Here is a 27,330-nt window from a genome sequence, read left to right as displayed (position 1 = left end):
CATCCCTGTTTATATTTACACAAACATACAACAACAGCATCAGTGCATGCTAGCTCAGTTTTATTTACACTTACTATACATGCTCTTAGCAATGATATCTGCACTCCAATAGCTTGTAAAATGTTTCTTTTGATTAGTGTGGATCGTTGTTCATGCTTTCAGTCACTGGTTTGTGTGGTCCAGACTTGGTTATTTACAGGCCATCCTGATGTAGATGTGTATCGCTGGCTGACACTGAACAACATTCACTCACTCACTCTACCCAGGACATGGTTCTGAATTTCTGACAGTGTCTAGATGAAGGTGGAGACTTCTAGTATACATCTCTATGTGGGAATTTCCGAGCTATAACAGATGATATCTTCCTCTTGATATTGGCATTGACATTGTGCAGGGCCTGGTGCTTCCTGGCGGCGGTCTGCAACAAGAGATGAAGACAGAGAGGATATTACATGTGTTGTATGAAATAGTATTTAGGGTCACGAAAATTCTTTAGCATACATTTACATGATTTAGATATGATTACATATACAAAATCAACTTTAACAAAAATATTCTTGAAAGCTAGAAGACCACTGTTAGAAGCGAAATAATACACTATGGTTAAGCAACCAAAATGGTGCTTTGCGAAATGAACAGTAAAATGAGAAATTTACAGTTTATAACGAAACATTTTCGAGACAATAAAAAATGACAAGAAGTGATATTAACCCAATAAATGACCATCTGTCATTATTTTGCCTTGTCAATATCGAACTAATGTGAAAAAAAAACCCGTCAACAGTTTGGATATGGGCTTGTTCACTGCAGTGAAATATCAAATGTTATTACCCACGTGGAGAAGATACAGGTGGTAAGATACTAAATCCGTACGTCACACGTGTGTCGTACAAGGTTGACCTTGTTTTATTCGTTTTGATTGGATAACCGTGACCTCTGTCACACCGGGACTACTTTTTTCATTCATAAAAAATCGCGAGACGTCATTCATTTTGCGATTACAAGGCAGAACTGAAGAAATTCATGAGAACGAGAGATATTTACAAACACTTTATTAAACCAAACAAGATAGTCACACGCATCAAATTCGGTTTGCATTCTATATAAGTTATGCATAGAGCTCCTACAGACATATAATCCAGCTAGATCTATAAATCGATTTACAATGTACGACTGCCAATCGAGCGCGTCCCTTGAGCGTGACGCACCCGACCATTTTCGTAACTTTCAATTTGATATAACGTAAAAGGATAAGCGTGGTGAAATGAAGTCTGTTTAAACTATCTGGACAGATATCTAGACTTACTTGGGATGATCCGGTTGTGCCATCGGTGTCCCCTTTGAAGCGTATGTTGTGGCGCTGTTTCGGGAAGTGTTGTTCATGAATGAACGAACACGACAGCACGACCAGATCACTTAAAGTTCACAGTTCCGATACAAATCATTCGAAAACTCCGTGGAAGTGTGCCTGACTTCTGATTTTGTGGCCCCAAACATCCCAAATGTGAATAGTAACATTCCCTATCTCTAGCGTAAAACGCTGTGAGTGGATCGCGGTTGTCTTTTCTTATTCCGGTGGCGACCTTGCCCTTCGATCGTTCGAAGCTGTCACTGACATGCAAGCAGATTTGAGTTTGTTGATTTCCACGTCTTCAGTAAAGGGTGGTACAGTTAACATGAATGTCTTTGGCGAACAGTCTGATTTCCCTCTTCCAAAATGGTACGGACATGATATAAATTCAGCTGATAGATCAAGGAAACCGAACCATTTTGATTGCACAGACGGAACCCCGGCAGTGTGATGCGTGTGACTGTTGGTCCGATATTCAAAGCGCGGCGCTAATGTGACATTTCAAATTTTCTTATCGGTGTCCTGCGTACTAACAACATGGCGCTTGAATTACCATAAGTTGAAGACTTTCTTCCAAAAAGATCTTGAGCGTCGGTGCTGGTTTGTTTGCAAACAGATCAGCAGGCGCATGTTGTTAATACGTATGCATAAACATGTCAACAATGCCCATATTTGGTCATATACCAATATTCATGCGCAACCAAATTTTGCAACCGGTTTCAGTTTGGTCTGTCAACGAACGCAAGTTGTTATGTATTTACGCTTTAATATATATTTAACGTGGGTAATAAATAAAATACCACACTCATTCTCGTTAGATACCATTTTTACGAAACTCGTGAACTTTCTATGGTATCTGACCTCGCTTTCGCTCGGTCAGATACCATAGAAAGTCCACTCGTTTCGTAAAAATGGTATCTAACGAGAATGAGTGTAGTATTCTCTATTTATGTTCACTGCAGTGAATATCAAATGTTATGTTCACTGCAGGGAAATATCAAGTGTTATGTTCACTGCAGGGAAATATCAAATGTTTTGTTCACTGCAGGGAAATATCAAATGTTATGTTCACTGCAGGGAAATATCAAATGTTTTGTTCACTGCAGGGAAATATCAAATGTGATGTTCACTGCAGTGAAAATATCGCATTTCTCAACTTAAGAAAAGTGAGTCTTTCACACTGAAGTACATAATTAACAAGCATGAAATACTCACATCCCCCGCCAATATGACATGTCAGATGTGTGCAATGCAACTATGTTCACTGGGCCTTTTTGTAAAGAAATATACTACGTTTTTCAAGATCTGCTCCAGAAAAGAGGACTACCGCCATTTTCAGTCTAAATCAAAGTTGTTGCCATGGAAACTCGAAAAATAACTTTTTTAAAAATCCCAAACTATCAAAAGGCACCAGTTCACCACTAGATCTATCTATGTGCCAAGTTTGGTGAAGAAATATGGTACAGTTTTCAAGATCTGCTCTGGAAACGAGGACTACCGCCATTTTCAGTCTAAATCAAAGTTGTTGCCATGGAAACTCAAAAAATAACTTTTTTAAAAATCCCAAACTATCAAAGGCACCAGTTCACCACTAGATCAATCTATGTGCCAAGTTTGGTGAAGAAATATGTGTATTCTGTATACTGCGAATAGATCTTCTCTGACAGAAGTGAAAACTTCTACATGTTACTGTAAATTATATCCTGCACTTCTAACAGTGAGTGAGTGAGTTGGGTTTAACGCCGCTTTTAACAGTATTAAAGTTATATCGCGGCGTGTCAGCTAAATGTGGGAGGAAAGCTCGAAGTGATGCAGGTCTCAGACATTTACCACTTCGGTTAAACCCACGAGTATGGTGCTGACAAATCTAGAAACATAATTGCGGCGAACCGGGATTCGAACCCACAATCATAGGTTTCTGGTGTGCCCAAGAGACGCAACTCTGCACAGCGAATCACGGCACCTTTGGCCACCCTTTGGCCACCCGTGCCCTCTCATTTCCAATTGATTAATCATTTATCCATACCAACTAAATCAGTTGACTCAAAAATTCTTTTGCCAAATGCACTAATAAATACAGAGCTAAAAAAGTCATATTAAGGCCAAGCTAATTGGAAAGCAAAAAGTCTAAAGCCATAAGAGTAGTGTGGCCTTATATTAATACAGGGCAAGTAATACCTCAATCTGCCACAGGAGGTCCACCTCCCACTTCTTGGTGATGAAGGTTGTGACCTGCCCTGGGGTGTGTGACCCCACCCGACCAACTCTCCCAGCACGGTGAATGTAGTCCGACACAAATGGGGGGAAGTCAAAGTTGATCACGTGATGCACCTGTAGATGAGGTGAAGTCATTTACTTCATAGGTATCTTTGTATTTGTTTACCAGCAGATCATAAGTGTAAACTTTGTTCTCATCAGGTATGTTCTGTAATACTGCCAACACGGTTCTGGGAAACACAGTGACATTTAACAAGCATGCAAAACAGTGTACTCATATGCAGGTTGTGTGCAAGGCAAGAAATATTGTATGGTTTTCAAGAGCTACTCCGGAAACGAGCACTACCACTATTTTCAATCTCAGTCAAAGTCGTTGCTATTGAAACTCAAAAAATATATTTTTTTTAAATTCCAAACTATCAACCAGTTTGCCACTAGACTTATCTATGTTTTAAGTCTGGTGAAGAAATATTGTTCACTTCAAGATCTTTATGAAGCACTATCGCCATTTTCCATCTAAGTCAAAGTCGTTGCTTTGGAAACTTGAAATTTTATATTTTTTTTAAAATCCCAAACTATCAAAAGGAACCAGTTTACCACTAAACCTATCCATGTGTCAAGTTTGGTGAAGAAATATTGTTCGCATTTCAAGATCTGCTCCGGAAACGAGCACTACCACCATTTTCAGTATAAGTCAAAGTCTTTGCTATAGAACCTCGAAATTACAAAATTTTCAAAAATCGCAAACTATCAATGGGGCACCAGTTTACCACTAGACCTATCTATGTGCCAAGTTTCGTTAAGATATCTCTCATAGTTTATGAGTCCTGCTCCGTAAACGAAATGTGACGGATGAACCCAGTGTATTACATCTCCACTCTATGATGATAAATACAGTGGACCTATCAGTCAGGTTGGGAAGAGCCAATGGCAAAATCACTCACCTTTACAGGTGAGGTGAGATGAGATGGGGTTCAAAATCACATTCAAGATTATTACACTTATTTAGCAACATGCATGGACGTGAGTCTGTGGCTCTTGTACTAGTCCAGACTAATGCCTGTGTCATAGTGCCAGGCTACAGAGATACCATGCAGCGGTCTCACATGGACACACCATTCAGACACAGAATACTGACTCTGTGTCGACCAGTCCTTGTTATGGCCTCTTAGTGCCCAGCGCCTGGCAGGGTAACCACTCTCCAGCACCCTTGAGGCACCCCATCCCCAAAATTTCACTGTTCTTTCATGTATTTTTACAAGTTGGACTTGTCTGGCTCAGTCACAAATACAAAAGGGAACATACATATCTGCCAGGTGAAAGTCAAATATACGAGAGTCTTCTTGTTGAATAAAATATATCGACGGTTCACTTTACAAAGCGACAATTTAATTGTACATTTGTGCCAAAAATGTTGATTGGATAATTTTTATTTGTTGTTGATTTCAATTTTATTAGTGAGATGGAGAGCTGGAGATGGTGACATTATTATTTATGAAATGAAGAATGGTGGTATATGGGTCCAGGGTATTAAACTGAAAGGACTTAAAATACACTGGATAAAAGAGGATGACCTCTAACATAGGTGATATAACATCCACTTATATACCGGAATGTTTCACTTTGGTCTACTTATATAGGACATTCTTATTATCACCAGTGCTACATGATGGGATTAGAATAGGTTCCTAGCATCCCTTGGTTGAGGTAAGAGCCAGTATAAATAAAACTTTGGAGGAAATCTGGAAGAACTACTTTTCTTCCAAAAACTTAGGCTATACAAAATAATAGTCTTGGTTCTCATGCACGGCCCGCATCATCACAAAGTTCGCTGCACGTTTCGTTTTTATTTCCATTTTTAAAGAAACAAAAAATCCTTAAATATTCCACTTCCAGTAATTTACTCATTAAGGAATACATTTATGTAAGGAGGCCCTTTCCCAGGTTGATTGTTCACAACTGTTTATTTGGTCACATACTAGTTTGAACACACACACACCCCCAATAAAAAAACAACCCCCAAAATACCACCCACCTGCACTATATTTTAAAAAGCCATTGCCTGAGAACCAATTCTTTTAAAAAAATTAAGCCTTTTATACATTAACTACTTTTCAAAACTAAGCTGTGGCCAAGATGAAGTTAACTCTTTATATCAACCAATGGTCTCCATGCAACATTAGCCACTTGTTGGAAGCATGAGTCTGGCAAAATGTCTATGTCCAGTATGTCTTTTAAGTCCGTTTCTTAACAAAAAAATTCTAAAATTGTTGTCAAGTTCGCCTTCTGACACATACTGCTGGACTCTGGCCTCCACTTGATTACCTATGGTTATTACTACTGTGAGATCGCATCAACAGTGAGGTTACCCTGAGTAAGTCTAGGCCTCTGGAGGCGATGTCTGTTGCCACCATGACATCAGTCTCTCCACTCTGGAACCGGCTGAACAAACTGGACCGCCTCTGTAACAGATTGATACACATACAGTTGGGAGGATATGAACACCATGACGTTCGTGTAGTCATCTTGGCTTGACGACAATTCAGTAAGAATCACCTCATAAAATCTGTACTATTTCTGCTGGCGTTCGTTTATTTGTTGTTCATCGCAATATTTGACTTATATGATGAAGGTCTGTAAATAATCAAATCTGGACCAGTCAATCCAGTGACTGACATCATGAGCATCGATCTATGCATTTGGGATACGATGACATGCATCAACCAAATCAATGAGCCTGACCACCTGATCCCTGAGTTGCCGCTTATGACTAGCAAGGGTTGCTGAAGACCAGTTCTAGCCCACAAAAACATTCCATCACACTTGCCTCAAACTTTCACCATACTGTCATCATACATGAATCCCCCACCCATCCCCCTGGCAGTGAACATGTTCCAACCACATTAATATCACATCAGGCACCCGTGAAGATCCGGGGAAGAATAAGTCTTCAGCAACCCATGCTTGCCGTAAAAGGCGATGATGCTTGTCGTAAGAAGCGACTAACGGGATCGGGTGGTCAGGCTCACTGACTTGGTTGATGCATGTCATCGATCCCAATTGCGTGGATCGATGCACATGATATCAATCACTGGACTGTCTGGTCCAGACTTGATTATCTACACACCGCCATCATATAGCTGGAATATTGCTGAGTGCGGCGTAAAACAACAAACCAACCAACCAACCAAATCACATCAGGCAAATTTTTTAAAGGACAGAAGATACAGTGGTTTCTTTATAAACTGAATATGTGTATTTCAATATTCCCTGTAGGGCTATTCATAGATGGGAATGACCTTTCAACTCATCATTTTTTTAAAGGAATGGGAGCTACGAGGATATTCTCCGACTTGAAACGCATCCCCTTTTTCAGACTTTGACAAAACATTCTCTTGTGGAAAAGAAGTCTTTGTAGTCAGTATATATTTGAAAATAGTCAATTTCTCACTGTTCTGTCATGTTTTTGTAGTCAGCTTACTTTACATGAGCCATAAACAAGTAGGAACTTGGCCACACATGAACCTCTCTGACAGTATCGACCAGATGAAGCACCCATAAAATCTGCCTCACTTCACAAATTGCTGATGAGTTTGCTGATCTTCATGAACAATTGTGCTCATGCCAGGGATGTTTGTTTGACCGATCTAAGAAGGAAGATGCAATGTAATTTCTCCATTGCATCAGTCGTGATGCAGACAATTCAATCTTTCAAAATCCATAACTTGCACGATAACAACAGAATATCAAAATTTGACAAAAATTCCATGACAGTAAAATCAAACTGATATCTGGTTTGTTTATTGCTTTACTAGTCTACATTAGGGCTAGGATGAGTCCAAATTTACTAGCTGGGTACCTGACCCCCTATTGCCCGACCCTACCCGGGTACCCCCTTCAGGTCTCAAGAGTTGGGAACAAAATGTCTGATTGGGAATTGTTTTACCGCAGCCCTGGCCAAAACTATTTAGATACATGTATCAAACGATCAGATCATGTGTTCACTGAAGTTGACTGAAGCTTTATCTTTACTCAAACATATACAAGTCAAAGGAATGTGTGCATTGTCAGAAAGAAATGCGAACATTAGCGACTTGGATTTTAACCTCTTAGCTATAGTGAGTTTTTGTCATTAAACAATATATCACGTGACTATCCATGGGTCCAGGTAGTCCTGTGGGTACCCGGGTCCTCCTCGGGAACCACCCGACCCGAGTACCCTCCTTCCCAGCCCTAGTCTACATCAATCTGTTATCCACAAATACAATAAAAAGTATGAGACAACAGATTAACAACTACATAGATGGTAGATAAATACCTGACCCGTCAAGATCCAGGGTAGTATAGGTCTTCCGGAACCCATGTTTGCCGTAAAAGGCGACTATGCTTGTCGTAAGAGGCGACTAACGGGATCGGGTTGTCAGGCTCGCTGACTTGGTTAATGCATGTCATCGTATCCCAATTGCGTGGCTCGATGCTCATGATATCAATCACTGGAATGTCTGGTCCAGACTTGATTATTTACAGGCCGCCGTCATATAGCTGGAATATTGCTGAGTGTGGCGTTAAACAACAAACCAAACCAAAAGATAAATACCTAAAACAGGATCCAAAAGCAGGATTAGTGGAATAAGGTAATATTCTGACATGAATGACTATTTTGCAAAACTGACCCCCCAACAAAACGACCTTGGGAGTCATCATGACCCCCAGTTTAAGACGGAAAACCCGGCTCCTGTGTACCTTCTCCTGTATCACAGCATTCATCAGGACGTTAGACACGGCGTTCTCTCGCAGGAGTTCACTCAGCCAGAAGCAGGTCTCGCTCCTGTTGCTGAAGACGAGGGTTGGCAGGCCCTTCTGTTGGTTTGTGCGGGCCAGCTGCACAACTGTCTCTGTGGAGAGAGTCAGAAAACACGGTCAGCTCAGAGATGAAGTCAGAAGTTCCAGGCACAGTTAGGGAACTACTGATGCTTCGGGAATAGTTCTTGTACAATCACTGCAGATGTCAGTCACTCAGTATTCTGACCTAAAGGTGCAGGAAAGTCCACAAAGCTAAAAAAATGAACAAATCTAAATGGTTTACCTGCTTTCTGCGAGGGTTTCAGTTAAAGGAAGGTCTGAATAATTACCTGCTTTCTGCGAGGGTTTCAGTTAGAGGAAGGTCTGAATAATTACCTGCTTTCTGTGAGGGTTTCAGTTTGAGGAAGGTCTGAATAATTACCTGCTTTCTGTGAGGATTTCAGTTAAAGTAAGGTCTGAATAATTACCTGCTTTCTGTGAGGGTTTCAGTTAAAAGAAGGTCTGAATAATTACCTGCTTTCTGCGAGGGTTTCAGTTTGAAGAAGGTCTGAATAATTACCTGCTTTCTGTGAGGGTTTCAGTCGTAGGAAGGTCTGAATAATTACCTGCTTTCTGCGAGGGTTTCAGTCGTAGGAAGGTCTGAATAATTACCTGCTTTCTGTGAGGGTTTCAGTCGTCGGAAGGTCTAAATAATTACCTGCTTTCTGTGAGGGTTTCAGTTTGAGGAAGGTCTGAATAATTACCTGCTTTCTGCGAGGGTTTCAGTTTGAGGAAGGTCTGAATAATTACCTGCTTTTTGTGAGGGTTTCAGTTTGAGGAAGGTCTGAATAATTACCTGCTTTCTGCGAGGGTTTCAGTTTGAGGAAGGTCTGAATAATTACCTGCTTTCTGCGAGGGTTTCAGTTTGAGGAAGGTCTGAATAATTACCTGCTTTTTGTGAGGGTTTCAGTTTGAGGAAGGTCTGAATAATTACCTGCTTTCTGCGAGGGTTTTAGTTTGAGGAAGGTCTGAATAATTACCTGCTTTCTGCGAGGGTTTCAGTCGTCGGAAGGTCTGAATAATTACCTGCTTTCTGTGAGGGTTTCAGTCGTAGGAAGGTCTGAGGCACGTGAGGCATGAGGTGGTGGACGTGATCTGATGTCACTCTGTGAAGACTGTCGACCTGGTTGGGAGAGGCATGAACCATGTACCCAGTAGAACTGACACAAGAACCATTTACTCAGTAGAACTGACAAAAGAACCACCTACCCAGTAGAACTGACACAAGAACCACCTACCCAGTAGAACTGACACAAGAACCACCTACCCAGTAGAACTGACACAAGAACCACCTACCAAGTAGAACTGACACAAGAACCATTTACTCAGTAGAACTGACAAAAGAACCACCTACCCAGTAGAACTGACAAAAGAACCACCTACCCAGTAGAACTGACACAAGAACCATTTACCCAGTAGAACTGACACAAGAACCATTTACCCAGTAGAACTGACACAAGAACCACCTACCAAGTAGAACTGACACAAGAACCATTTACCCAGTAGAACTGACACAAGAACCACCTACCCAGTAGAACTGACACAAGAACCATTTACCCAGTAGAACTGACACAAGAACCACCTACCCAGTAGAACTGACACAAGAACCACCTACCCAGTAGAACTGACACAAGAACCACCTACACAGTAGAACTGACACAAGAACCACCTACCCAGTAGAACTGACACAAGAACCACCTACCCAATAGAATTGACACAAGAACCACCTACCCAGTAGAACTGACACAAGAACCACCTACCCAGTAGAACTGACACAAGAACCACCTACACAGTAGAACTGACACAAGAACCACCTACCCAGTAGAACTGACACAAGAACCACCTACCCAGTAGAACTGACACAAGAACCACCTACCCAGTAGAACTGACACAAGAACCACCTACACAGTAGAACTGACACAAGAACCATTTACTCAGTAGAACTGACAAAAGAACCACCTAACCAGTAGAACTGACAAAAGAACCACCTACCCAGTAGAACTGACACAAGAACCATTTACCCAGTAGAACTGACACAAGAACCACCTACCCAGTAGAACTGACACAAGAACCACCTACCAAGTAGAACTGACACAAGAACCATTTACCCAGTAGAACTGACACAAGAACCACCTACCCAGTAGAACTGACACAAGAACCATTTACTCAGTAGAACTGACACAAGAACCACCTACCCAGTAGAACTGACACAAGAACCACCTACCCAGTAGAACTGACACAAGAACCACCTACCCAGTAGAACTGACACAAGAACCACCTACCCAGTAGAACTGACACAAGAACCACCTACCCAGTAGAACTGACACAAGAACCACCTACACAGTAGAACTGACACAAGAACCACCTACACAGTAGAACTGACACAAGAACCATTTACTCAGTAGAACTGACAAAAGAACCACCTAACCAGTAGAACTGACAAAAGAACCACCTACCCAGTAGAACTGACACAAGAACCATTTACCCAGTAGAACTGACACAAGAACCACCTACCCAGTAGAACTGACACAAGAACCACCTACCAAGTAGAACTGACACAAGAACCATTTACCCAGTAGAACTGACACAAGAACCACCTACCCAGTAGAACTGACACAAGAACCATTTACTCAGTAGAACTGACACAAGAACCACCTACCCAGTAGAACTGACACAAGAACCACCTACCCAGTAGAACTGACACAAGAACCACCTACCCAGTAGAACTGACACAAGAACCACCTACCCAGTAGAACTGACACAAGAACCACCTACCCAGTAGAACTGACACAAGAACCACCTACCCAGTAGAACTGACATCTGGTCTAGAGCCCCAAAGTCACGCATTTAGCTGAAAAGCAGTCAGATGCTCACACAATTGTGTCTGCTTTCAACAAGATTTTATGCCGCAGTCAGCAAAAATCCAAGCAATATCAAAGCAGCCTGTAAAACTAGTGGTTGATAGTGGTTGAATAATGATCCATGCTGACGTGTGGCAGGACAATAGCATAGGACATCTCTCTCTCACAGGACACCACTCACTCTGTCACAGGACACCACTCACTCTCACACAGGACACACCTCTCTCTCACAGGACACCACTCACTCTCACATAGGACACTACTGACTCTCACAAAGGACACCACTGACTCTCACACAGGACACCACTGACTCTCACACAGGACACCACTCACTCTCTCACAGGACACCACTCACTCTCACACAGGACACCACTCACTCTCTCATAGGACACCACTGACTCTCACACAGGACACCACTGACTCTCACACAGGACACCACTCACTCTCACACAGGACACCACTCACTCTCTCACAGGACACCACTGACTCACAGGACACCACTCACTCTCACAGGACACCACAGACTCTCACAGGACACCACTGACTCACAGGACACCACTGACTCTCACAGGACACCACGCATTCTCACACAGGACACCACTCACTCTCTCGTAGGACACATCTCTGTCTCACAGGACACCACTCACTCTCACATAAGACAGACACACTACTGACTCTGTGTATTAACAATCTGCTGCCAGTTATTTCCATTTAACAATAATGGACTCACTGCTATTGTGTCTCCAATCTTCTCCTCCAGGCCCCGGGGGATGGTGGCCCCCACAAGTGTGAACTGTGTCCCGTCCCGATGTCCAGCTGCTGCGTGACCACTGCTCGCCGTAACCTGGCAACAAGACACATCCTCAACATAATGAAGGCTTGAATTCTTCGGCAGTATAGGAAGAGATTGGGGACATTCATGGAGTACATTCTAGATATGGTCTACCCTTACCCTTAGTTTCTGCAGAATAGACATGACTTCGGAAGAAAAACTATCATCCAGGAGAGAGTCGGCTTCATCCAGAATCACATGCTGTAGGAATCCAGACTTCATTAACCCTGCAAGGAGGACGTTGATCATAATCAGGGCATATAGGAAAACCACACTCACAATCAACAGATTCTAGGTGTTAAGGATCGCAACCCATTACCCTGGGGACCTTTTCTTTCCCAGAATCAGCGTTCCACCCTGCTTAGGAGCAATGTGTGTGGCAAGGGCGTTTACTGACTATAGAAATATAGCTTTCGCCCTTGCCGAACGTGGCTTGAATTTCTAGGCTTAATCGTAGCGCTACCAGTGGCTATTACCAGTTATGTCCCAAAATGTAAGTCCGGAATTCCAACTAGTTCAGCAAGGGTGAACACTGAACTTTTATGGCGAGTTAACACGCTTGCCTCGGCAAGATGTGAGGGGGTTGAGTCAATCTTGTTTTACGCCACCTTCAAAATTATTCCTGCCACATCATGCCATATGTAATTAATCAAACTGGGTCAGGTACACCTCCTTGGAATTATGACTCACAATCAAACAGTCCTACATTGTAACCAAATCTTTAATCAGCTTCATCAACAAGCCTGCTGGAGGTCTAAACTGCTCTCAATCTCAATAAAATCAGTACCTAGTTCTCACTATCGCTAAACAAAGATCTAAAGATCACATTACGGGTCACGTCAGTTTAGGCCTCCAGCAAGCTTGTTGATGAAGCTGATTGAAGATTTGGTTACTAAGATCTGATTTTAAAGAGATTGAAACTGCTGCCAAGTCTAGATGATAGACAGACAATTCCCAGATCAACAGCTTACACAGAGCACTGGTTCAGGTGAGCTACAAAATCTGATATTCAGAACCGCTGTATTAATCTAACATTGACGAAAACGTTGCCCACAGATCTGTTTAACTCAATGCACATGTCCAAATGACAACTTGGATGCTGTCATTGATGGACCATGTCGACATCTTACCTGCACCCAGGAACTTCCTTAGAACACCTGGTGTTGCCATCAAGATATCCATATTGGCCTTTTCACCCCAAGCCAATCGATGCTGGAATAAAGGAACTTAACATTTTTATCAATCACTTGCACTTTCTATACAATGCTGATGGGGATCCCAGGAAATATAGAGCCCTGAACAAGGATATACATGTTTACCTGTTGTTTTTTTCTCTCTAATTGCTTTAAATATGAAGATTTGTTTTGTAACCTGTTGTAACACAACATTACATGCCTTTTATATTCTTAGCTTTTAAGGATTAAGCAAGTATTTGAAAATGTACAATCATGTTTCGCCATAGCCGAGGTCAACCATTAGATGTCCTCAAATCAAACAATAGGTCTTCGAACCCTGCTGACGACAAAATTTGAAATAATTCGATTGTCAAAACATGAAAAAACTTAGTTCTGGCTATTCCAGGTGTAAATGAATTGAAATGCTGGCTCGGGTGAAAGTGTAACTGACAAACAACACTCCATTTCTGAAAAATAATTGAGCGTATCAACAATAGAATGACATCACAGAAGAAAATGTTTTGTCAAAGTGTAAAAGTTGGGATGTGTTTTAAGTTGGGGAATATCCTTGTAACTCTCCATACTGCATACCTCAGTTTTAAACCCTCCACATGTTGCATATCTCAGTTCCACATATTGCATACCTCAGTTCCAGATATTGCATAGCTCAGTTCCACATATTGCATACCTCAGTTCCACATATTGCATACCTCAGTTCCACATATTGCATACCTCAGTTCCACATATTGCATACCCTCAGTTCCAGATATTGCATACCTCATTTCCACATATTGCATACCCTCAGTTCCACATATTGCATACCTCAGTTCCACACCCTCCACATATTGCATACCTCAGTTCTAAATCCTCCGCATATTGCATATCTCAACTACATATATCTCATAGCTCAGCTACACATATTGGATACCTAAGTTCCAAACCCTCAACATATTACATATCTCAGTTCCACATATTGCATATCTCAGTTCCACATATTGCATATCTCAGCTACACATATTGCATATCTCAGCTACACATATTGCATAGCTCAGCTACACATATTGCATAGCTCAGCTACACATATTGCATATCTCAGCTACACATATTGGATACCTAAGTTCCAAACCCTCAACATATTACATATCTCAGTTCCACATATTGCATATCTCAGTTCCACATATTGCATATCTCAGCTACACATATTGCATAGCTCAGCTACACATATTGCATATCTCAGCTACACATATTGGATACCTAAGTTCCAAACCCTCAACATATTACATATCTCAGTTCCACATATTGCATATCTCAGTTCCACATATTACATATCTCAGTTCCACATATTGCATATCTCAGTTCCACATATTGCATATCTCAGCTACACATATTGCATAGCTCAGCTACACATATTGCATATCTCAGCTACACATATTGGATACCTAAGTTCCAAACCCTCAACATATTACATATCTCAGTTCCACATATTGCATATCTCAGTTCCACATATTGCATATCTCAGTTCCACATATTGCATATCTCAGCTACACATATTGCATAACTCAGTTCCACATATTGCAATAACTTTGTTCCATGCACTCCCCATAATGCATACTTATGTTTCAAACACTCCACACAATGCATACCTCAGTTCCAAATGCTACACATACATGTACTACATATCTAAGTTACACATACTGCTTTCTGTAGTTCCACATATTGCATACCTTAGTTCCACGTCCTCCACATATTGCATAAGGCTGTATATCGGTGTATTCACATAATCTTTGGCAGACATCCTATAAATAGAACAATACATAAATGAAAACGTTTTTACTATTAACCTTAAATAAATAAAAAATTATAGTATCATTAAAATTTAAATATTTTTTACATTTGCATACTTATCCTGCATTACTCCTTAATGCATTCACTGCTTACCTTACAACAACAACAAAAAGACAGCAGTGGAGGAATAAAGTTGTTTCAAAGTCCCACTCCTGCTTTTTGTATGAACCATCGCTGCGGTCATGTGAAGTCACCTTCCTCCCATCACTGCCTGTTGCCCGAGCTTAAAAAACCTACTTTTGAGGTTTCTAGGGCTAAAGTGGGGAGGCAAGTCTGTGACTTGTGAGTCCTTAAACGTAGTATTGCAGGATAAGTATACAAATGTAAAACATATTAAGATTTTACTAAATTTTTAACTTATCCTGCATTACTCCTTAATGCATCTGTATCAGACAGTTTGTGGTAAGGTAAGCAGTAAATGCATTTGAGATACATATCAGGATGTGGTTGGTGAGTTTGGGATACATACCAGGATGTGGTCGGTGAGTTTATGATACATACCAGGATCTGGTCGGTGAGTTTGGGATACATACCAGGATCTGGTCGGTGAGTTTGGGATACATATCAGGATGTGGTCGGTAAGTTTGGGATACATACCAGGATCTGGTTGGTGAGTTTGGGATACATATCAGGATGTGGTTGTGAGTTTGGGATGTATACCAGGATGTGGTCGGTGAGTTTGGGATACATACCAGGATGTGGTCGGTGAGTTTGGGATACATATCAGGATCTGGTCAGTGAGTTCGGGATACATACCAGGATGTGGTCAGTGAGTTTGGGATACATACCAGGATCTGGTCGGTGAGTTTGGGATACATACCAGGATGTGGTCGGTGAGTTTGGGATACATACCAGGATCTGGTCGGTGAGTTTGGGATACATATCAGGATGTGGTCGGTGAGTTTGGGATACATACCAGGATGTGGTCGGTGAGTTTGGGATACATACCAGGATGTGGTCGGTGAGTTTGGGATACATACCAGGATGTGGTCAGTGAGTTTGGGATACATACCAGGATCTGGTCGGTGAGTTTGGGATACATACCAGGATGTGGTTGGTGAGTTTTGGATACATATCAGGATGTGGTTGGTGAGTTTTGGATACATATCAGGATGTGGTTGGTGAGTTTGGGATACATACCAGGATGTGGTTGGTGAGTTTTGGATACATATCAGGATGTGGTTGGTGAGTTTGGGATACATATCAGGATGTGGTCGGTGAGTTTGGGATACATACCAGGATCTGGTCGGTGAGTTTGGGATACATACCAGGATGTGGTTGGTGAGTTTTGGATACATATCAGGATGTGGTTGGTGAGTTTGGGATACATACCAGGATGTGGTTGGTGAGTTTTGGATACATATCAGGATCTGGTCGGTGAGTTTGGGATACATACCAGGATGTGGTTGGTGAGTTTTGGATACATATCAGGATGTGGTTGGTGAGTTTGGGATACATATCAGGATGTGGTCGGTGAGTTTGGGATACATACCAGGATCTGGTCGGTGAGTTAGGGATACCTACCAGGATCTGGTCGGTGAGTTCCCGAGAGGGGGTAAGGATGATGGCCCGTGGACAGTTGGGGGGGTGGTCTCCACTGAGTCTTTGCTTCTGGTGGTGGATCATCTCCAGTGCTGGCAGCAGGTAAGCCAGTGTTTTACCGCTTCCTAAAAGACAGGAGTTCAACAATGACTAACTCAGCATCAAGATATGCAGGTCAATACAGGGAACATATAATCCACTAACATTATGCAGGCCTCCCACCCCATAGCATCACAACACTCCCCCTCCCACCCCCATAGCATCACAACACTCACCCTCCCACCCCCATAGCATCACAACACTCACCCTCCCACCCCCATAGCATCACAACACTCCCCCTCCAACCCCCATAGCATCACAACTCTCCCCCTCCCACCCCCACAGCATCACAACACTCACCCTCCCACCCCATAGCATCACAACACTCCCTCTCCCACCCCCATAGCATCACAACTCTCACTCTCCCACCCCATAGCATCACAACTCTCCCCCTCCCACCCCATAGCATCACAACACTCCCCCTCCCACCCCATAGCATCACAACTCTCACTCTCCCACCCCCATAGCATCACAACACTCCCTCTCCCACCCCCATAGCATCACAACTCTCCCCCTCCCACCCCATAGCATCACAACACTCCCTCTCCCACCCCCATAGCATCACAACACTCCCTCTCCCACCCCCATAGCATCACAACTCTCCCTCACCCACCCCATAGCATCACAACACTCCTTCACTCACCCCCATAGCATCACAACACTCCTTCACTCACTCCATAGCATCACAACACTCCCTCACCCACCCCATAGCATCACAACACTCCTTCACTCACCCCCATAGCATCACAACACTCCTTCACTCACCCCCATAGCATCACAACATTCCCTCACCCACCCCATAGCATCACAACACTCCTTCACTCACCCCCATAGCATCACAACACTCCCTCACCCACTCCAATAGCATCACAACACTCCCTCACCCGCCCCATAGCATCACAACACTCCTTCACCCGCTCCAATAGCACAACACTCCTTCACCCGCTCCAATAGCATCACAACACTCCTTCACCCACTCCAATAGCACCACAACACTCCCTCACCCACTCCAATAGCATCACAACACTCCTTCACCCGCTCCAATAGCATCACAACACTCCCTCACCCACTCCAATAGCATCACAACACTCCCTCACCCACTCCAATAGCATCACAACACTCCCTCACCCACTCCAATAGCATCACAACACTCCCTCTCCCGCCCCCATAGCATCACAACACTCCCTCTCCCGCCCCCATAGCATCACAACATTCCCTCTCCCACCCCCATAGCATCACAACACTCCCTCTCCCGCCCCCATAGCATCACAACACTCCCTCTCCCGCCCCCATTGCATCACAACATTCCCTCTCCCGCCCCCATAGCATCACAACACTCCCTCTCCCGCCCCCATAGCATCACAACACTCCCTCTCCCGCCCCCATAGCATCACAACACTCCCTCTCCCGCCCCCATAGCATCACAACACTCCCTCTCCCGCCCCCATAGCATCACAAATCTCCCTCACCCACCCCCATTGCATCACAACATTCCCTCTCCTGCCCCCATAGCATCACAACACTCCCTCTCCCGCCCCCATAGCATCACAAATCCCCCTCACCCACCCCCATAGCATCACAACATTCCCTCTCCTGCCCCCATAGCATCACAACACTCCCTCTCCCGCCCCCATAGCATCACAAATCTCCCTCACCCACCCCCATAGCATCACAACATTCCCTCTCCTGCCCCCATAGCATCACAACACTCCCTCACCCACCCCCATAGCATCACAACATTCCCTCTCCTGCCCCCATAGCATCACAACACTTCCTCTCCCACCCCATAGCATCACAAATCTCCCTCACCCACCCCCATAGCATCACAACATTCCCTCTCCTGCCCCCATAGCATCACAACACTTCCTCTCCCACCCCATAGCATTACAAAACTCCCTCACAGCATAATGCCCCACCCTGACCTGTCTCAGCAGCACACAGCACACTGTCACCGTGTCACACTGTCACCATGTCACACTGTCACCATGTCACACTGTCACCATGTCACACTGTCTACGTACCTGTCTCAGCAGCACACAGCACATCGTCACCTTCTAGGATGGCTGGAATTGTTTGGGACTGCAAGGAAACAAATATGGATGAAACCTAAAGACATTTCAAGTGTTACATGAGAATCTTATATAATCCTAGTTAATTAAGTGCAGGCCCTATGTGGACTCTAGGTTAGAATAGGTCAAAGCAATTGCAACTTAAGGGATTGATGACAAGGATCGTTGATTGTAATATCACTGGATTGTCTGGTGCAAACATTTAAACTTCCAGGTGCATGGAGACATAAAGACTAGGTTACACTTATCAATAATAGGTTGCACTGGTGTGAGTTGTATATAGTTAAATCAAGCCTTGGTTATTCATAGCTTGAATATTGCTGAGTAAGGCATTAAACAACAACCATAATTAGATTCAGAAAATGTGAAATGGATCAGCTGTAACCTGACATCAACCTCTAAGAATCCTGACATCACCTGTATGTACCCTGACTTCACCTGTATGTACCCTGACATCACACGTATGTACCCTGACATCACCTGTATGTACCCTGACATCACCTGTATGTACCCTGACATCACCTGTATGTACCCTGACATCACCTGTATGTACCCTGACATCACCTGTATGTACCCTGACATCACCTGTATGTACCCTGACATCACCTGTATGTACCCTGACATCACCTGTATGTATCCTGACATCACCTGTATGTACCCTGACATCACCTGTATGTACCCTGACATCACCTGTATGTACCCTCACATCACACGTATGTACCCTGACATCACCTGTATGTACCCTGACATCACCTGTATGTACCCTCACATCACACGTATGTACCCTGACATCACCTGTATGTACCCTGACATCACCTGTATGGACCCTGACATCACCTGTATGTATCCTGACATCACCTGTATGTACCCTGACATCACCTGTATGTACCCTGACATCACCTGTATGTATCCTGACATCACCTGTATGTATCCTGACATCACCTGTATGTACCCTGACATCACCTGTATGTACCCTGACATCACCTGTATGTACCCTGACATCACCTGTATGTATCCTGACATCACCTGTATGTACCCTGACATCACCTGTATGTATCTGACATCACCTGTATGTATCCTGACATCACCTGTATGTACCCTGACATCACCTGTATGTATCCTGACATCACCTGTATGTACCCTGACATCACCTGTATGTGCCCTGACATCACCTGACATCACCTGTATGTACCCTGACATCACCTGTATGTACCCTGACATCACCTGTATGTACCCTGACATCACCTGTATGTACCCTGACATCACCTGTATGTGTGTGGGCTCTGTGTATCCCAGCTGATCAAGTCCCTCTTGGAGTCCAGCATGGAGTTCAAAGTCTGTGAAGTTCGGATGATGATTTCTTCCTTCAAGAGCAGGGTTCTGAAACAGAATGTTTGTGTGAAGCTGTTTGAGCTGCAGTATGAACATTGCTGACAACTGTGTTACAATATGAACATTGCTGACAACTGTGTTACAATATGAACATTGCTGATAACTGTGTTACAATATGAACATTGCTGATAACTGTGTTACAATATGAACATTGCTCACTACTGTGTTACAATATGAACATTGCTGACAACTGTGTTACAATATGAACATTGCTGATAACTGTGTTACAATATGAACATTGCTGACAACTGTGTTACAATATGAACATTGCTGACAATGTGTTACAATATGAACATTGCTGATAACTGTGTTACAATATGAACATTGCTCACAACTGTGTTACAATATGAACTTTGCTGATAACTGTGTTACAATATGAACATTGCTGACAACTGTGTTACAATATGAACATTGCTGATAACTGTGTAACAATATGAACGTTGCTGATAACTGTGTTACAATATGAACATTGCTCACAACTGTGTTACAATATGAACATTGCTGACAACTGTGTTACAATATGAACATTGCTGACAACTGTGTTACAATATGAACTTTGCTAATAATTGTGTTACAATATGAACACTGCTGATAACTGTGTTACAATATGAACTTTGCTGACAACTGTGTTACAATATGAACATTGCTGATAACTGTGTTACAATATGAACTTTGCTGATAAATGTGTTACAATATGAACATTGCTGATAACTGTGTTACAATATGAACATTGCTGATAACTGTGTTACAATATGAACTTTGCTAAAAATTGTGTTATAATATTACCAACATTCAAATTTCAGAAATAAATCTTTATCAAATTTGATTGTAATTACCAAACCTGATACAAATCTGGCCATATCGGAACCTGTCACAGACACCTACCTGGCTATTAGGACCCTCTGTCACAGACACCTACCTGGCTATAAGGACCCGGTCACAGACACCTACCTGGCTATAAGGGACCCTGTCACAGACACCTACCTGGCTATAAGGACCCTTTCACAGACACCTACCTGGCTATAAGGGACCATGTCACAGACACCTACCTGGCTATAAGGGACCCTGTCACAGACACTAACCTGTCTATAAGGGACCTGTCACAGACACTAACCTGGCTATAAGAGACCCTGTCACAGACACTAACCAGGCTATAAAGGACCTGTCACAGACACTAACCTGGCTATAAGGAACCCTGTCGCAGACACTAACCTGGCTATAAGGGACCCTGTCACAGACACTAACCTGGCTATAAGGGACCCTGTCACAGACACTAACCTGGCTATAAGGGACCCTGTCACAGACACCTACTTGGTTATAAGGAACCCTGTCACAGACACTAACCTGGCTATAAGGAACCCTGTCACAGACACTAACCTGGCTATAAGGGACCCTGTCACAGACACTAACCTGGCTATAAGGGACCCTTTCACAGACACTAACCTGGCTATAAGGGACGAGGGTGAAGTGGTCTCCTGCCGACTGCTTATTCTTCCAGCCGTGGGATGCAAGTATCTTTGGATCGAACCCACTGTAAGTCTGACCCTTGTGGTGATTAAACTGCTCTCTCTTGCATGATATCACCAGTGGGGACTTGAATGTTGATCGGCGCTTCTTTTGCAGTGCCAATAATTCTTTTCGTTCTTTGGCTTTTTCAACCTTCTGGACCATTTTCTGGGGAAGTGTGATTCTTGGCAGGCTGTTATTGATGATATTGGTCTGAAAACAGAAAATGAGTCATATTTTTTAAAGATAATTTATACCAGAACTTGCAGTGACAGTTATCTTCCCGAGGCAAGGGAGTTAACTGACTGTAAAAGTCCAGTTTCCACCCTTGCCAAACTGGGCTGGAATTTCTGGGATCGATCGTAGCGCCACCAGTGGCTATTACAAGTTATGTCCCTTCTATGTGCCTCCTAAGAGCCAATCAGATTACACCTCTCATATCACTTGCATTTGCTTCAAACAAAAGTGCAGCGCCCAGTCAAGATGATCTGATCGATACTCAAAATCATTTTTGTAATATAAACGGCCTTACTTCGCAAAGGGCATAAAATCATGTGAGCACTTTGATTAAAAACATGAAAAGATTTGGAAAATATTTGTTGACGCTGAGGTTGTGGCACAAAAGCTTTGCAAATCCTGTAATCAATCGAAATCTGCACAGCAGTGTACGAACCAGGTGTCAATTTCATTACACGATTTTGATTGGAATATGCATAGACTCTTGAGTCCAACAAAAACTTAAATCCGTAATTCCAATCTAGTTCGGCAAAGGTGGAAACTGGACTTTTATAGTCAGTTAACTCCTTTGCCTCCGGATGCGAAACAGTGAGTGAAAAGAACCAACAACATTGAGAAGTCCCGAGTAAACATGATAAAAATAAGTAACTGATTCTGTATTTCGTGGTGAAACATTGTGAAACATTGTAAACTTGCTTGAGACTCCACATATATAATAGAACTATTATTTTCAACATAAGGTAATGAGTGTGTGAGTGAGTGAGTGAGTTTGGTTTAATGCCACTCTTAACAGTATTTCAGTTATATCACGGCGTGTCAGCTTAATGTGGGAGGAAAGCCCGAAGTGATGCAGGTCTCAAGACGTTTACCACTCTCGGTGAAACCAACGAGCACTGGTATAGTGCTGACAAACCTAGAAACATAACCAGTGGGAACTGGGATTCGAACCCAAAATCACAGGTTTTTGGCATGCCGAAGGGAGGCAACTCTGCACAGTGAATCGTGGCACCTTAGACGACTGGGCCACCCATGCCCCCCATAAGGTCATGAAGAGGAGTAAGAACATATATCCTGAAAAGAACACTTGTCCTCTCTTTACCGAGTGACCCAATAAAGTTGACATGATCATAAGTGTTTGCATCACTCATGAACGCACCAACTTTGTCAGATGTTATGGTCAAAGGTCACTACTTTCATGTAAGGGAGGTTAAAATGGCTGTGGCTATAAATAAATATTGTGTCATAAAGACATTGCAATGGAGTGCTACATAGAAGCTTGTTGCTTCTGTGGAGTAAAATACTTTTCACTCCCAACAAGCGTCCTAAATGTAATTAATCCATCTTGAAAGTTGCAGCCTGCATTTGTATTTACATGCTTGAGTAGAAATAATCATTTTCTCAGGTTTACAGATACATTCAGATAGGTAGCTCTTCCTCTTCGGGTTGTGGGACACACATCAATGTCAGACTCAAAACTATCAGTGTCGCAATCCTTATAGTCATAACTGACTTTAGCAGTAAGAACAATAAGTGCTGGAATTTGCCAGTCAGGCAGGCAGGAGCAAATGTCGCCAGATCCACCACCCCCGGGATTCAGAGGGGTTGTCCACCACCCCCCATCCCCCCATTTGAAAACCAAATGTGGTAAGTTGTAGGCAGTAAAATTATCTGAGAGGGGATTTTGATATTTTGGACCCCTCCATTTTAAAAATGATGGATCTGCCCTTCTTGTTGACATTTGTGAACTCATATCAGCTGAAACTTGTGTCTCCATCTGCAGCTTTAGTGAACAAATCAGTGTTCAAACTTATTAAACTAGTTTTTGCAAATTCAAGATAAACATGATGAAACATATGCAGAACATTATCATATTTTTCAATATTCTATGGAAGATAAACAAATGTGCGGGGGAGCAAAATAAAGTTTAGTTTAGTACTGTAATGACACCCTGGTTTAACCTTCTGTCATGGCGTACTTACAGAAGACAGTCTGTGACACCTGATCAGCTGATCCAACACCCGGAACAGGTAGGATCTCTCCATGCTGCCGTAGTGCTGATGTGTATGCTGTTAGCTAATCACTGTTTTTATCTGAAAGAAAGAATATTCAGGATAAATGCATGTGGTTACCCATTGGGAATCCCCAAAACCCTGTGCTTGTCGTAAGAGGCAACTAAATGGATTGGGTGGTCAGGCTCAGTGACTTGATTGACTGCATGTCAAACAAACATTTTGTACTGAACTCTTGAGACCTACAGCCGGTACCTGGGTAGGGTTGGCTAATAAGGGGTGGGGTAACCGGGTAGCATATTTGGACTCGTCATGGCCCTTATGTCATTGTACCGAGATTGGATTGCGTGGATTGCTGCTCACAATATCAATCACTGGCCTATACTTGATAGTAGTGGTGGGATGATACACCGATGGATCGCGATTATTTACTTCACGATAAAAGTGTCCATCACATGCAGTGGCACATGCACGTATCGTGATACTCACAGTTGGCGTATCATCCCAGCCCAACTTGATTGTGTTATAAAATTTAAACTTACTCAGATAACTTAAATCCTTAGCCATCACATACATAAAATATGAACAAATTCTTATTTCTTAGCACATGTACAGATGTATAGTCTCTAGTTAAGATATCAAAGAATATTCTAAATGTTAAATTAAACTTTGTTGTGTTTCTTGTTTAACGCCGCACTCAGCAGTATTCAAGCTATATGACGGGGGTCTGTAAATAATCGAGTCTGGACCAGACAATCCAGTGATTAATATCATGAGCATCGATCCACGCAATTGGGATCGATGACATGCATCAACTAAGTCAGCGCGCCTGACCACCCGATCCCGTTAGTCGCCTTTTACGACAAGCATAGTCGCCTTTTACGGGTTGTTGAAGACCTATTCTACCTCGGATCTTCACGGATAAATAATCGAGACTGGACAATCCATTGATATTACGAGCATCGATCCACAAGACTGTGTGGCACTGGTCTCTGGCTGTAGCTACTCTGTACTCTGCATAGCGTAGTAGCACTAGTCGGAGAATCGTTATCGGACATAATAAGAGCTTAATTGCTTCGGTTGTATCGATGAAATAGTGAAGAATAAACCGCGCAGAAGGAAATATTACCTAATAACCTCTATCTTTATACCACATTCCGCCATCCACATGTTGGTGTACAGGAACTCACCGTCACGAGCAGTGAGTTATTTATCCGTAAAAGTGCTTAGTAGGAATCGCATTGATCCGTGTATGGAGTTAAGCGAAAAACTCTTTACACCAAACGCAATGTTTGGAGTTTGCGAGCCTCTTTAAAAGCGGAGTTTTTTCATTGACGTTCATGTACGTTGTATGTATATATTAGCGATAGGTCACGTTTTGGAGTTTGTAAAATGTGGACAGCGGTTGCAATATGTGCGAATCTCAGGTATGAATGAACAGTAAGTCAGGAACTTGCTGGGAGAATGATAAAACAAAATCGACAATAGCAGCGACACGTGTATGCATAAAATGTGTTGTGCTTTGGAGATGTGTATGGTTTAAGATGAGTGCGCAAAAGAAATGCAGATATTTATTTTGGAAGTTTGTTTAGATTAGAAAAGAAACGCACAGGTAGATTTTTAGTAAATTTATTTTACCTAATAAAGTCGATATATTTTATTCAATATCATAGATACAAATATGAAATTTTGGAGCTCGATAGTCGTCACATGTTGTCGTTGTACAAAGACATTGAAAACTGTTCATTGTCATGTCACATAAGGCCACAAGGTTACGCTGAACTCAGTATCTCGTGTGACCGCCCCGGGCAGCAATCACGGCTCTGCATCTCCCCGGCACTGACTGGATAAGTGTACGAATTCGGTCCTGTGGGAATGCCTGAGGCGTGTTCTGACGTTGACGTACACGTCGATCGAGTTCATCCCCTAGGTGTTCGATTGGGTTGAGATCTGGAGATCTCGACGGGCAGGGCAAGCCGTTGATGTTGGCATTATGAAGGTAGTCTACCGTGACACAAGCTGTGAGCGTTGTCCTGTTGAAACAGCTCCCTCTGGCAGTCAATGATTGGAAGAAGGTGAGGTTGAAGAATTTGATTCATGTAGCGATTTGCTGTCGAATTTCCCTGAAGCTCAAACAAGTCAGATCTGGTGGTGTAGGATATGCCCCCCCCCCCCCCCCCCACACACACACCATGATACTACCGCCACCGGAACTGTCGAATTCACGTACACAATGTGGGGCAAAACGCTCATTTCGACGACGATAAACACGTTGTCTTCCATCTCGCTGCTGAAGAAGAAATCACACTCGTCTCCAGTTTCACCAATTCCAAGGATGTAAGGCATGGCACCAACGCAAGCATCGCTGTAGTTGGATCTGTTGCAAAACAGGGACGATAACTGGTCTTCTGGGTCGGATTCCAGCCTCGCGTCCGATATCCTCCTCAAGCCAGGGATGCGTCCTGCAGTCTCCGTAGCTGTGACATTGCGATGAAGTAGGTGGAACAGCCGCATGTAGCGATCCTGTACAGGGGTGGTAACTCTTGGTCGGCCGGTTCTCGGACGGTCTGCAGTGGAATTGAACTATGTGTATCGGCAAATAGTGCTGTGATTGCCGTTGAAGTGGCGTGCAACAGAAGCCTGCGATTCCCCTCGTTGGATACGTCCTCTGGCGATGTTCCGATCGGCAGCGCTGAGTCTCGGCATTTTCGAACATGAAATATGTCGACAATTGAATGACGAATTATTGACTTATGCTTGCCTTTTTATTGCCACAGTCACGAGTTACGGATGCCATAACTTGCACGTGCATTTTACTTTACTGATTTCCCCCATAACATTTTCTAACAAGTGTGAAAACAATGCTGTTTAAGACATTGCAAATCGACAATGGCTGAGTTTTGACGCTCCGTTTGTCGAAAATCAGGCCACCAACATTTTCCAATGACATATATCCAATTAATATGCCGGATTTTTTGTGTAGTCAGGTTCAATGAACGACATACTACCTGTGCGTTTCTCTTTTGTTTTTTCCATATATAGATGACAATAAAACCGATCGCCCAAATGCATCAAGGCAACGTCAATGATAACCCGATGCACGTGAGTTCAGTGCAAATTGAAATGCACATGCGTTCCCCCATTTCTTGCCCTGTAATAATCCATCCAGATCGGATAACATTCATTTGTTATTGAATTGCTACCACATGTCAAGATTGACAAGAAATCAGCGACACCAATCCCTTGGACGATTGCAAGCTGGACAAACCGCCCTGCAAGTAGCCAATGCATTTCGAGTCCACGTAAGGACCATATACAGGCTCCAGCAACGGTACCAGACCACAAACACTACA

General features: G+C 43.0%; 1 protein-coding gene across 1 annotated transcript; it reads right to left on the bottom strand.

The window, feature by feature from the left end:
• Positions 1-55: 55 nt before the first annotated feature.
• LOC139442742 (probable ATP-dependent RNA helicase DDX28) lies at positions 56-25,163 on the bottom strand. The gene is made up of 15 exons (XM_071223626.1): positions 25,107-25,163; positions 23,948-24,058; positions 21,669-21,944; positions 20,100-20,213; positions 18,786-18,843; positions 16,648-16,790; positions 15,003-15,074; positions 13,234-13,315; positions 12,224-12,330; positions 12,002-12,115; positions 9,437-9,533; positions 8,312-8,463; positions 5,938-6,030; positions 3,530-3,682; positions 56-418 (listed from the first exon to the last, which is right to left on the bottom strand). Exons 2-15 carry the CDS (start codon positions 24,008-24,010, stop codon positions 314-316), a joined length of 1,629 nt encoding a protein of 542 aa, XP_071079727.1. The 5' UTR covers positions 24,011-24,058; positions 25,107-25,163; the 3' UTR covers positions 56-313.
• Between the last annotated feature and the right edge of the window lie 2,167 nt (positions 25,164-27,330).

The sequence above is a fragment of the Haliotis cracherodii genome, unplaced genomic scaffold (genome assembly GCF_022045235.1).
Source record: "Haliotis cracherodii isolate W230 unplaced genomic scaffold, xgHalCrac1.p SCAF_5, whole genome shotgun sequence".
Taxonomy (NCBI): domain Eukaryota; kingdom Metazoa; phylum Mollusca; class Gastropoda; order Lepetellida; family Haliotidae; genus Haliotis; species Haliotis cracherodii.
The sequence above is the reverse complement of the archived record's forward strand: the minus strand, read 5'-3'. Positions and strand labels throughout refer to the sequence as shown.

What these genes read in the sequence shown, in the direction of transcription:
- LOC139442742 (XM_071223626.1), bottom strand. Translation starts at nt 24,010, where the DNA reads ATGGAGAGATCCTACCTGTTCCGGGTGTTGGATCAGCTGATCAGGTGT. An exon ending in GTGGAGGACGTGGAACTAAG is followed by an intron (nt 13,316 to 15,002) that starts GTATGCAATATG and finishes CCTTTATTCCAG; the next exon opens with CATCGATTGGCTTGGGGTGA. An exon ending in AGATTGGAGACACAATAGCA is followed by an intron (nt 9,534 to 12,001) that starts GTGAGTCCATTA and finishes TCTCCCAACCAG; the next exon opens with GTCGACAGTCTTCACAGAGT.